The 13764-nt window shown below is 32.6% G+C and overlaps 1 protein-coding gene across 6 annotated transcripts in view; it reads left to right on the forward strand.

Annotated features, from left to right (window-relative positions):
• Positions 1–13764, forward strand: part of Shab (potassium voltage-gated channel shaker cognate b) — a 534267-nt gene that overhangs the window by 406427 nt on the left and 114076 nt on the right. For 4 of the 6 annotated variants that reach the window (XM_081746248.1, XM_081746247.1, XM_081746250.1 and 1 more), the window contains one exon: positions 847–927. The exons of the other annotated variants lie outside the window; for them this stretch is intronic. In XM_081746248.1, coding sequence (XP_081602374.1) covers positions 847–927 — 81 coding nt within the window. The remainder of the gene's footprint in view (positions 1–846; positions 928–13764) is intronic. 6 annotated transcript variants of the gene reach the window in all.

Genomic DNA, 13764 nt, shown 5'->3' on the forward strand with positions numbered 1-13764 from the left:
AATAATTTGTCCCTTGTTCATTTATCAACAAATGCAACACAACTATTGTGGATTAGTGTTTTGGCTCTGTGTTTACTTCAATATCACAGGGCTGAAAAAATAGTAAATTCTCATTTGTTTTACTTATATATTTTTAAGCAACCTATAAACCTAGTGATACGGATACTGACGGAGAACACTGACGAAAAAATAAGAAAGAAAAGAAAAAATAGTGTAGAATTGCTGCACTATGCAGAATACCTAGAAAACACACTCTACACTATGCAGAGACAGGAATATGCCTATCAGAACAAAATTCAAAATAATACTTAAAAATATTTTCCGGTATTAGATTCTAATTATATTCATCTCTTCTGCTTATCTTCGCGACCCCCAGGTTGAGAAACCACAGCGTACGTTGAACAAAATAATAGTCATTATTCTAGATTTGATTGTAGGTCACTGTTCTTGTAAATTCATAACTTATCAATCTAATCACCATTAGTTCGAAGAGATTAAGTTTCAAAACAAAATATTATAGTCTAAAACTATGAATTAGTAAAACATAAAAATATTATCAATAGAATTATAATATAGAATTAGCTTCGTATCAGTATTGCTTTGGGACAATATTTCAACAGTGTAAGTTATAGAAATTCGTATGAAGAGAGAGAAATATGACCTTTTTCATATTCTTAATATTTAACTTATTTTAATGTTCAATTGATCGTATAATACGACAAATACATAATTAATACTATATACTAAACATGCAGTCACTAGCAACAAATAATGAACTGCAATGACAGTATGCTAACGGAGACATTGAATTGAATTGTGTGCTTTTCTCTCACTTTTTCTTTGTAGGAAGACAGCAAAAAAGACAACAAAAACGAGAAAGTAGATGAATTGCCTAGTGAGTTCGAATGTTGCTTTTGCACTTCAAAGGTAGTATTTGCATTTACCCTCAAATTTATATATATTAGGCAGGAGTAGTAACTTTTAGAACATCCGTCTTGACACGGAAAATTCTTATTAAATCATTACTATAAACTCAAAGTTACTAAGCAAATGTAACTTGAATCTTAAATGTAGTGCATGTTGTTTTTTCTTTCAAATGAACTTTGCAATAAATTTTAACTAATTTAATAAATGCTTAAATGAAAGAAATGTAGTCAGACTTAGATCGAACTTGAATTAGCGAGGAACTAGTCACACTTGTATATCGATCTTAAAGTTGTATTGTTCTTTCTGATTTCTTCATAACTTTTAATTACTTTTGGTACTAACGATAAATACATTTTCCTAAGTGTTGAATGTTAGTAATTTACGTGATTGTAATATTTCAATTTGTTACTAATAAAATGTTAGGAGCAACTGTAATAGATTTACAGAGAAATAATTGCTATAAATAATTTAAACTTGTGGATAAGCGAAATTCAGCCCGAAGCTAGTTTCTTATAAATTTTGTCACGACAATTCTATTAAATGCTTTAATGATATTCTCGACAATTTCAAGTTATGTAGTAAATTTTATACTTGTGTAATATATAATATACTTCCTTTTCAGTACATCATAATACGACCAATATGCTTCTGTACAACAGGCTATTTCTTCTGTTAGGGGAATGTTTTCAGTATTGTAGTCAATGTTCAGGATGAAACCCACATACTAGTCTTATAAAGCATCTTGCAAATTCTAATTCTATAAGCGAGGTCTCTTAAAATTTCAAACCGTTCAAACTTATTCTGTTTAGCCTCTCATAGTGGATTTCATCCTACCTTAACTTTAAGTAGTGTATTTGCATCAATAGTAATGCATGCACTTTGCGAATTGCCATTATTATTCCTTTCAGATTGTATTCTCTTTCCCTTTTAAGCTTCGCCTGTGATACGAAAATTACATGAATTCAATTATATATATATTTCTGTAAATAAAAAGGATTTGAATAAAGTATCAACTCTTTATTTTATTGGATTCTTTCGCTAGTTATATACTATATGGAGTTAATTCACTTTGTAATTTGCTTAAAACTAATACTAAGAAACCTAACTTTTTACACATAGAAACAAAATTCCTTCAGTGTATCCTGTCCTGTGCTAAATCAATCCTATTACAAAGTTACTGTTGCTCACTACTTTAACATTCATCCTTATATCCTGTCATCTTCATGGTCAACCTAAAAGATTCTTTCCAAAATTTTTCCAACTATGACTATATATTCCCCACACATTTACTATACAAGCAAAATGTGCTGCCAATCGCAACGTCTAGATTTAACAATCTGCATACTTGCTGATATATTATAGTGTACGTACTATAGATATATATATTTAATATTTTATTTTATCATCGACAAAAATATATTCTACATTGATAGAAATATAAACTTGTTATAATATTTTATAATATTAAAAAGTTAAAATATCGTATTCTATTATGTATTATAAAAACATTAATTCATCATTTTATACAATTATAGAATATATTCCTTTTTAAAATTATATTCCCTACTGGATATTAGATATAAATTATAGTCGATAATGTGCTATTTTGATTTTGATAAAAGTTCAAAGTTAACTTTCTGATAGTGCGAAAGTAATTCGATCAGGAATATATATTAGTCATATCACTCATGAATCATTTTCATGGACTTATGAGCTGACAGATAAATAGTTTGAATGGATCGAAAATTACTTGTTTATTGACTTCGGAAAATTTTAAATGTTGAAAATTTGGAAACAATATTTGCAGTATTACTAATTATAAACGCTCAAAATGGTGAATAAGTGATAAGTATATTTATAGTAGTCTGAAATAAGTAAAGAGTAGGTACTTTATGTTAGAAATCCTCTTCATCACAATAAAGTAGTCTCTGCTTTGGCTATATCAGTACTAGAAATGCTATATTTCCCGCCATTGCACTGTGTTGCATGCTCACTTAATAAATATTGTATTATATTCTTAGAAATCCTTATCTTCTCTGTCTTCTGTATCTTCTTCTTTCTTCCCCTTAGATGTCTGTCACAACCATATCTTTTAGCACTTAACGTTACTTAAAAAAGAAAATCATCGAGGGAACTAAAAGATGTTTTCCAATCGCTCCCTTAAGCGTGAGGAAAAATAAAATCGGCAAATGCAATTTTTGTACTTGAAAATATTCTTTTCTCTAATTTTTTGTGTGTGTTGGTGTGATGTCTTTTTTTTACATAGTACTAAAAAATACTACTACACTACATGTGATCGTCTCTTGATGCTTCACTTTTTAGTGTTCTATAACCATACTTAACATTATCTTTAGATCTGCTAATTTGGAAAACTTAACACAAAATTCATTTGAGTACATCTAATTAAACCCTGGTCCGAATATAATAATAATTGTACTCAAATGAATTACTGCAATGCGATACTGACTTTTCGTAGGATAAAAATGAAAAAGGAAAGAACCACAATATAGCAAATTCGTTTAAGTTAAATTGGTTTGGTCTAACTTTGCGTCGCCCATTTGAAATATGAATGGTTAATCTTATTTTAGTGTCACAAAAGGTATAAGATTTCTTATTTCTCATTATATATTGGTTATTTTTGCCCTGTTTTGAGTTCAACTGTTCTTCAGTAATACAGGACATTTGAAAAGCTTAATTTTGTTTTTGAAACTTTATTGGAAAATATTTCAATAACAGGATTTCCTTTTTCTTTTTTACCCTTGGTTTTATTTATCCTATAGCCACTCGCTGCATGAACAATTCTGCTAATATAATCACTTCTTTATTTCCGGCGCCAAAAGCAATTAACAATTTCTCAACATGTGTTGTCCTTGTCTTTCTCTAACTCTTGATTTGTCTGTCATATTTCACTATTTTTTAAAAAAAAACACAAATCACTTATTTAACACTCAAATTTTGTTATATTTTTAAATATTTACTTTTCTGGCCCTTTTTTTGAACAAAAAATAGAAATTGGCGGGATATAAAACACTGCACGAGATTATAAACAAATTTCACTGCAGCAGCTTCCGCTGTTAAAATAAAAGAGTTTCATATACGCGGTATTTCACGCCTTGTAAATAACTAGCCAATATTATGACAAAGCACTTTAAGAAGAAAAGCAGGAAACCACTGTTAATAGTGAGTACATTTAGAATAATTTAAAAAGTATAGTTTTAACAGCAAAGAATATAATAAATTTTATCTAAAATAAAATATGATTTCTTCTGACATGGGATAATTTTTGGTGCCTGATTTCCTATTTATACAGTAAAATAGTTATTTAACGGGAAGAAGATGGCTGAAAATTCCTTATAAATTATAAATACTTAAAGGAATTCATATAGTGACATAGCTAAAGTTACTATCTACATTATACATGTAAGTATATTCTAAATTGTTAATTTTGTAATAATATAATACAACTCTGTTTATATTCCTTATTGCATTTAATAATCTATATTACTTTTAATTTATACTAAGACGACATAAACTAAGTATTCGAATAGGTTAAAAATGATTAGTCAAGATCTTAAAACTAATTTTTTGTAATTCAGTTTAATTTTCGAATATTTTATACATATTAACAATCCAATTAATAAATTGCAAATAATAAAATAATAAGTAAGTAATACATGATTTGTTTATGTTTCAGGTTTTTGTAAAATTTAAATAATTAGCTCATTGACACGGTACAAAAGTTAAAAACATATTCTAAAAGTATTTTAAAAAGTGTATTTAAATTTGTTCACAACATTATTGTGATAAATTCACTTAAGATATCGAACTACTAAAAATAATACCAAAGCTAACCATTTTTCTTTTGCTCGTTTTTCGTAAGTGAAAAGAGATAATGAAATGTAACTTACTACAATAATAGTTAATGTTAATCCAAAGGAATAATTAACAGTTTTGACCCAAGTATATACATTTATTTACTAAAACTAAAATCAGAGTAACGTTAAGTTATCAAAACTGTTACACTGTATTTTAGTTTTAATAAATAAGTGTGTACGTACTCTGGCCAGAAGTGTTAATTATTCCTTTAGCGAGTTCCGGAGTCCTAATGGATAGAGTTAAATGTTATTCCACACCCGAAAATACGAATCGGAAGGATTTTCAATGTTGCCATCCATAGAAATTACAGTGTGACAAGAATATGAATTACCCAAAAATCTAGGATAAATAGTGATTAGAAAAATGAAGTCATATGTATTTGATGACTTATAATACTGGCTTTGTTCCTTGTTAATTACTTTTTAAATAATATTTGTATATATTTTGTAATAAACAGAAAGTGTAATTTTAATAACTTAATCTTAATACAATCTTAATACAAATATTATTTAGAAAGTAATTAACAAGAAACCAAGATAGTGTGATAAGTCATCAGTTACCGTTGAGTTCAGTTTTCTAGTCGCCACTTTAACCTAGATTTTTCGGTAATTCATATTCTGCTCACACTGTAATTTCTATGGATGGCAACCTTGATTCATGTTTTCGGGTATAGAATAACATTACTTATTATTGTGGTTAGTTGCACTTCATTATCTCTTTTTGCTTACGAAAAACAGTTCAAAAACAAAAATGATTAGCTTTTGTATCATTTTTAGTAGTCTGCCCCTTTTACAAATTATGATCGAATTGTTCATCAAAATCTTCTTTCATGGTGTATTATTTCCAATGCAATAAAGTATTACTTCCTTACTAATAATGTATTAAAAATGGTTTCCTGCTTAATTCATTCCACTGGGCAAAACATGCTGCATCTTGTTTACCATTTCACTTTTGCTGAAGAAAGTTATCACATATGGGAAAGGAGAGCACTTGCACTGTCGTGAAATTTATTTTCTTTTTTTTTTAAGTATAATAATACAGAACTATGAAAACTCCTGTTGATGCAGAGGATTATACCATATTTGCAGATATTATTATTATTATTATTACTATTATTATTTTTACGTCAAAAAAACCAAACAACTGGAATGGTTATAGGATAAACCATGTAATGCATTGCAGGACCATTCGAAAGAGGAGTGTAGGGAGGGAGAGAATATCCCTCTTCAAAACCAAAGCGCGTAGATGTGATGACGTCAGCTGCGCTGTTGCCGAGGTGAGTGTGCGCAGTTGCCACATTGGAAACAGCCTTTCTTTAAGCTTATATATATATAAATATATTGTTGCCATTTAACTTTCTAAAAGAAGTATCCCATATGTTATGCAAGTTGATCTAGACTAAGAAAATATAGTGTATCATTTTAATTCGATTTTTTGGAGTAATGAAGTGCTTGTATTTCGTTCACAAAGAGCTCTTTCAACGCTTACAAATTAAACTTTACTTTGCTTTATTCTATTTATAAACACCTGTTTGCAACACATAGTTAACTTTAATTTACTATTCAATTATCATGTTTTGTAAAGCTAAGTTTAGTTTTACTTAACATTTGCTGTATAAAAGTAGAAGTTACCAAATCATAATATTTATTTATATATCTGATGTGCATACAGATGTCGTTATGAAAGTGCATGATTTAAGATGAATACACACTGCTTTGAAGTTTTTTTCAGTAAAATATTCTTATGCTAGTTCACATTACATGTAATATAAGTGTTAAAAAAGCGTAAGACAAGAACTTCCTTCGCTTTTCATATGAAATATGCATATCCAACAAACAGTACTTGACACGTTAAAATTTTCTTCAATCTATGATAACACCACGCTTATTATTTGTATTTACCCTTGTGCGTCTTTTAGTTCGTTATAACCAATTTCTTTGTACATAAGCTTTGCTTTCGTATTGTTTGTTATATTTATTTTGATACTACTATTACTTGAAGAGCTGCTATTAGTTTAGTTGATTTTTTTTTTAATTTTCGGTAAATAACGAATCATATCTTCAATACTAAAGTAAGGGCAGCAAATATTTGCTCTCAATTTACTGAATTTGCTATGGTCAACAAAGGTTTCAAATAGGTTTCCATCATGGATTCAGTAGGAACAAACTTTACAGCAATTTTCTTGTTACAAGATATTTAATCCTGTAGATCTGAAAATTCAGATATTTCAGGTAGGTATATATAAAATTCTGACATTTTCTAAGAACTTTAGTGAACTTATAACATAAAAAAATATTGAATACTAGGCTTTCGTAGTTATATCTTGAACGGTAGAATTCAGTTATTTTTGGTGATAATTTTGTGTTATTATGTATTAACTGTTTTCGGTAATAAAACAAGACAAGAAGGAAAAAAGACCTTGGAAAAGACCATCCCAAAATTAAAAAAAAATGTCTGAAGAATGAATGCAAAATCACAGTCTTCATATTGATTTTAGGCATCTTGCATTCTACCTAGATATATCAAATGAAAACAATCGAAATTAAAGCAAATTACAGTAAACTATTCGAAATAATTAAAAGAATATTTCAAGAAGGTGTTTGTTTTGATAGTAGAGTGTGTTCACGTGGTTAATATAGTCTTTAACTCAATGGTTCCTATCCGATGTGCCGCTCAGTCCCATTGATGTATCTGGAAATTTTAGAATTTAAGAAATCATGAGGCATTTAATAATTAGTTAAAATCATTTTTGAGACAGGCTATATATAAGTCGACGCCTCTAGTAATAGCAATAATACTCAGTACTAAATAGAGTCATTGCTTCACAGAAACTTAGTCTTAAGCAATTATAATTAGGGTGTGTATACATACCGTAGTTGGCGAGGTTGTCCTTTATTACAGGGTTGTGTCTCGGCGCCAAGACAACACTTTAAGAAACGCAGAATTGTTTCGTAATTTGTGAATTTGTGGTTAACGTTCTCATTCTTGAAGTTAAAATATGTAATTGCCAATAAATTGATGGTTATATTCATAAAATTGTCATAATAATTGGCAATGGTATCATTTTGCGGGAATAGTGTCACTAGCAGACAGCGTAATAACTAAGCACAATTTACTTGATTTGATGCTGATCACTGGTAGATCACTGCAAACGTTTTAACCATTCTCCTATTTTACATATCTACAGACATTTTCCTTGTATGGTTTTGTCTCAACCTGTCTGCTAAGTATCCAATAGTTTTAACACCACAAAATATATGTAAAGTTTTAAACATTGGAAAGCAGCATAATTAATCCACAAAACTAGGTAATCAAGAATTCTCCGTGTATGTATTGGCAATAAAATCTTAAAGCAAGATTTTCTGCAACAATAAATTGTATGAATAGAACCAAATACGAATATACAGTATACATATGAAAACTTTAATATCCATATCTGACTTTATAGTGCTTGACTTGTAGCTAAAATATAAAAAATGAACCATTCTCTCTTTCAATAGTAAAGTAGTAAAGATCTTACTTCGAAGTACTTTAAAAAACAATGTATATAAAGAAAAGTACTCACCTCATACGTTGCCAAGTGTTTAAAGATATTACTTTCCTTACTTTGATCGACTTTTCGTACACTTTCTAGAAACTGGAAAAATTGGCAACCAGTTCAGTCCACTCATCGATTCCTGTTCAGTGGGAACGTGCCAAAACATTTCCACGTAATACTCTCTTCCTTTGTTACAGTTAAAACACTGGCAAAATTCCAATCTTATTGTTTCGATTACACAAAAAGACGAAAGTTTCAAATTATAAGCGATCACAAAACGTATATCTTGTATATATTCAGTAATTGTTGTCTTCTATTTCTCCGCACTTTTTCTGTTGTAATTACACTTTCAACGTAATAACAAAGATTTTTCAACTTAAAATATTCAATTCAAGTTTAGAATTTGTTTCTAAATAATATTTAGTTTGGAACAATCTTGAAAGGAAACTGATTTGACAAACTAACTAACTCTATTGTCAATGAAACCCGGAGGATCAATGCCGCGTTTATAAGAGTTCTCCATTGATTTCTGTCCTTACTCAACTGGATCCAGTTTCTAGTTTGAATTCCTATTTCTGGAAGATTCGTCTTAATATTGCCTTTCCATTTGCGTCTAGGTCTTCCTAATGGACGTTTTCCGATTGGACTTCCAGATAAAACTTTGAAAGCGTTCCTATTTTCTTTCATTCTGGCTACATGACCTGACTGCCTGAGCCTCCTACATTTGACGATCCTAACAATGTTTTGTAAACCGTATAAATTATGTAGTTCCTAGTTGTGAAGTTTCCACTATTCCCCATTCCCGTTTCTCTTAGGTCCGAATATTTGTCTTAGGATCTTGTTCTCAAACACTTTCAACCTACGTTCTTTCCTCATAGAAAGCGGCCATGTTTTTCAACCATACAGCACAACAGGCATGATTATCGTTTTATATATTTTAAGCTTCAAATTCATCGACAGAATTCGCAAGGATAAAAGATTTTGAACTGAATAACAACACGATTTTTTTACTTTTAGTCGACAGATTGATTAGACTCATAACTAATTCCTTTCAAAGTTTCGGCTCTAGGTGACTTGTACAAATTCTATTACCACTACCTACAATAAATTTTGCTCATACTTTTGTCATTGACTAGCAAATGCTTCCACGTGTTACTGCGGACATGTTCCGTTCTTCCTTCCGCACTTTTTCACAAAGAATTCGTCTAAACTCAAAGGCCCGTACGAAATTTGGACGCCTTCTATAGGCGTCTTAGTGGAAAACCCTATTCCTTCTCTTCTCTATTGATTGTTCTAAGTCAATCGTCAAAAAATGCTTAAACATGTATTTAAGTATTATTTTAAATTAGTCCAAATACTAAATTTGATATATTTTTAACCTTAAAGGATTCCGAGATATGGATATGTTCTTATATTGATAATAATTGCAACCTCTATTTCCATTTTTCGCGGCAAACTTCAACAAATTCTTTCTAAGTGGTACCTTACGTTACTAATCCTACAGGGTGTCCCATAATTATATTTATAATGTTTGACTGCAGTATTTGTAATTTTGGACAAAAAGTTTTGATAGGGCAACACTGTGTAGCCTGAGAGGGAACATAACGGTCATTGGACTTAGAACCGTTAGTGTCAGACCAGTGCGAGAGTGGCTGAACGTAACATTCCCGAACCAATGGGTCAGTCAATGTGGGTCTGTGGAGTGGCCAGCTCAATCTCCCGAAATTGGCACCACCTGACTTTTTCGTTTGGGGTTGTTTTAAAGAACAAAGTGTGCCAAGATTACATACCCAATTTGGGCGAGATACAGGAAGCTATCACAGAAGAGTTCCACAGGGTTCCAGTTTGGGTCTGTCAAGCTGTTTGTGACAACGTTGCTCTTCGTCTCTAGGCATTTATCGATTTGCATGGTGCATTGGTGGATATGCCATGGGAAACAGAGATTAAAATTCTTGTAAAAAAAAAAAGGATCAGAATAATGTGTCTATTTTCAATTTTATGTACAAGTGATGTTGCTAGTTTCTTTACCGCAGCCTTTGAAACATTTATACATAATTTTTGGCCACTCCATATATAGCTACTTTGAAAATTTCAAGTTTCTACCTTAAGCAGTTTGGTTTAGGCGTTGATGAGCCAATCAGTCAGTCGACTTCTTCCTTTATACATAGAGAGATTATAGTATTTCCACCACTTACATACGGGAAAGTTGAGTATGACGAACACTCAAATACACAGTGTGTCTACCAAATTTTAAGACTGGCATTATCAGAAAAACACACAAGAGAATCGCCTTGATTGGCTGCTAATCTTCAATATATGATCCTCCTTGTTGTATACAGGAAATTGCTCGGCTGTATAGTTCTTCTGGATGGCTGTTGGATTCCTTTCTGGAAGTCATCTTGCTCGACAGTGTTGAGTTCCTCCGTCACAGCCCTTTGGATGTTCAAAATTGAGTCAGAGTGTTTGCCTTTCAACGTGGAAGAGTGATTTATCACCAGTTATGACTTTCTTAAACTATTCTGGGACATTCTCAGCCAGATGAACCCACTCCTAACACTAGACACCCCATCTTCTTTTTGTTCTGCTGTCAGACTGCGGGGCACAAATCTGGAACAGATCTTCTTCTTATGTAGATCTTGTTCCACGATCTTTCGAACAGTATCCTTACCAATGTGCAAGGCCTCCGCAATCCACAGAGACTAACAACGATTTTCAGCCATCTTTTCCCGCACTTTTTCAACATTTTCGTCAGTTCGAACGGTTACCAGATGGTCAGGTCTAAGGTCGTCCGTGACCGCTTCCCACACGAAAATGTTCGCTCCGGAAACAGCATCATTGTTGCAAGATGTTCAAATCATGTTCACGGTCTCCATGGATGTTTTGCCAAGTTTTTCACAAAACTTAATGACTACTCTCTGCTCCACTTTATTATCCATAACGAACAAAGAAAACCAGCTCACTAAAATTAGTGTAACTCACAAAATTCGGAACATAAATTCGTGAATTCTTCATGCAATGCCCAACATACTCGCTACTAAAATCTACACACAATTGCCACTTGCTGGCTTCAGCAGTTGTTACAGTGTAGCCAGTCGTAGTAGATACACTCTAAAATGTTTATTTAAAAAACGTATTTAAAAATGTAAATAAAAAGTTTTTAAAATTCTGAAATAAGAAGACATTTGCTACAATGCAGAGCGTTTATTTTTTCAATCTGTATGTTATATATTCCTACCTTCTTCGTATAACCGCGTTGGCGTAATCAGAAATAGGCTGCTTTATCTACCTGACGACTCAGGTTCGATCCCAATGGAAAAAAGGATTTATTGGATCATTCTACCTTCGTTCAAATGCAGTTCACCCAACCTGTAGAAACCCGTAAAGGTGCTCGAAGCTTGATGCTAAATTCATTACCTACTCTAGTCAGACAACAGGACAGTCAAGCCGGGATGCAGTACAACCAGAAAACAGAGAACAATGAAACAAAGTCTCGAACAGCATACTCACCTGAGCAAATGAACAGCAAAGGCCTCTCTAATTGATTGAGATTTTCATATGAGCACGTGAAAGACAAAGTCTTTTCTAATTGATTGAGATGCTCTCATTAGCACGTAAAAGACAAAGACCTCTCTAGTTGATTGAGATGTTCTCTTGAGCTCGTAAAAGACGAAGGCCTCTCTAATTGATCGAGATGTTCTCTGGAGGCAAGGGCGCCCATCAGGGGAGAACAAGGTGGGGCGCTCGCCTCCTTAGAGGAAATTGTACTTCACAATATCGAAAATCCAATAGAATTTTTACATTAGTTACAGCAAAATTTGAAACTATTTTTGAAACGTCATTTATACTTGCCTCCCCTTTGAAACCATAATATGGGCGCCCTTGTCTGGAGGACGTGAAAAACAAAGGCCTCTCTAATTGATTGAGATGTTCTCTTGAGCTCGTGAAAGACGAAGGCCTCTCTAATTGATCGAGATGTTCTCTGGAGGCAAGGGCGCCCATCAGGGGAGAACAAGGTGGGGCGCTCGCCTCCTTAGAGGAAATTGTACTTCACAATATCGAAAATCCAATAGAATTTTTACATTAGTTACAGCAAAATTTGAAACTATTTTTGAAACGTCATTTATACTTGCCTCCCCTTTGAAACCATAATATGGGCGCCCTTGTCTGGAGGACGTGAAAAACAAAGGCCTCTCTAATTGATTGAGATGTTCTCTTGAGCTCGTGAAAGACGAAGGCCTCTCTAATTGATTGAGATGTTCTCTGGAGGACGTGAAAGACAAAGGGCTATCTAATTGATTGAGAAGCTCTCTTGAGCTCGTGAAAGACGAAGGCGTCTCTAATTGATCGGGATGTTCTCTGGAGGACGTGAAAGACAAAGGGCTCTCTAATTGATTGAGAAGTTCTCTTGAGCTCGTGAAAGACGAAGGTCTCTCTAATTGATTCAGATATTCTCATGAGCACGTGAATATCAAAGGCCTCTTCAATTGATTGAGATCTTTTCATGAGCACCTGAAAGACAAAGGCCTCTCTAATTGATTGAGATGTTCTTATGAGCACGTGAAAGACAAAGACCTCTCAAATTTATTGAGATTTTATCATGAGCACGTGAAAGACAAAGGCTTCTCAAATTTATTGAGATTTTATCATGAGCACGTGAATATCAAATGCCTCTCCAATTGATTGAGATGTTCTTATGAGCACTTAAAAGACAAAGGTCTCTCTAATTGATTGAGGTGTTCTCATGAGCACGTGAAAGACAAAGGCCTCTCAAATTGATTGAGATTTTATCATGAGCACGTGAAAAACAAAGGCTTCTCAAATTTATTGAAATGTTCTCTTGAGCACGTGAAAGACGAAGGCCCCTCTAATCGTTTGAGATTTTATCATGAGCTCGTGAAAGATGACTTCTCTAATTGATTGAGATAATCTCATGACCACGTGAATATCAAAGGCTTACACTGATCCTTGTTACCTTCAGTTGTTTGTCGTAAATAAATTTTAGTTACAGCTCTCAACAAGCTATACACGCATGGATTCCAGTTTCAGAGTCTCTAACTCTATAACAGTAGCACAATTATTCTTTGGGGAAAAGGTTGAACCACGTGAACTGGGACTTTGTCATGTTACTTGATTAAAATGCATATAAAATATCCCAAGGGAGGGGCAGGAGTCACGATTTAAGGGAATACTTGAATTTTTCACGAACTCTTCAAGCTAGGAATATGAAACTCGGTACATAAACTCCTCGTTACAAATAAACAGACATGCTTCCCAGGATTATTGGAAATTTTTGGTTTGAGTGGGTAGGGAGTCATTTTATAATCTATATCTAACATAAATAAACTAAAGAATTTGTTTGTATCCTGTCTGTCTGTGTGCGTCCTGGGGACCAGACGAGTAGACCGAAAATTAACCAAAATTTG

The sequence above is a fragment of the Thermobia domestica genome, chromosome 18 (genome assembly GCF_964235325.1).
Source record: "Thermobia domestica chromosome 18, izTheDome1.hap1.1, whole genome shotgun sequence".
NCBI lineage: Eukaryota > Metazoa > Arthropoda > Insecta > Zygentoma > Lepismatidae > Thermobia > Thermobia domestica.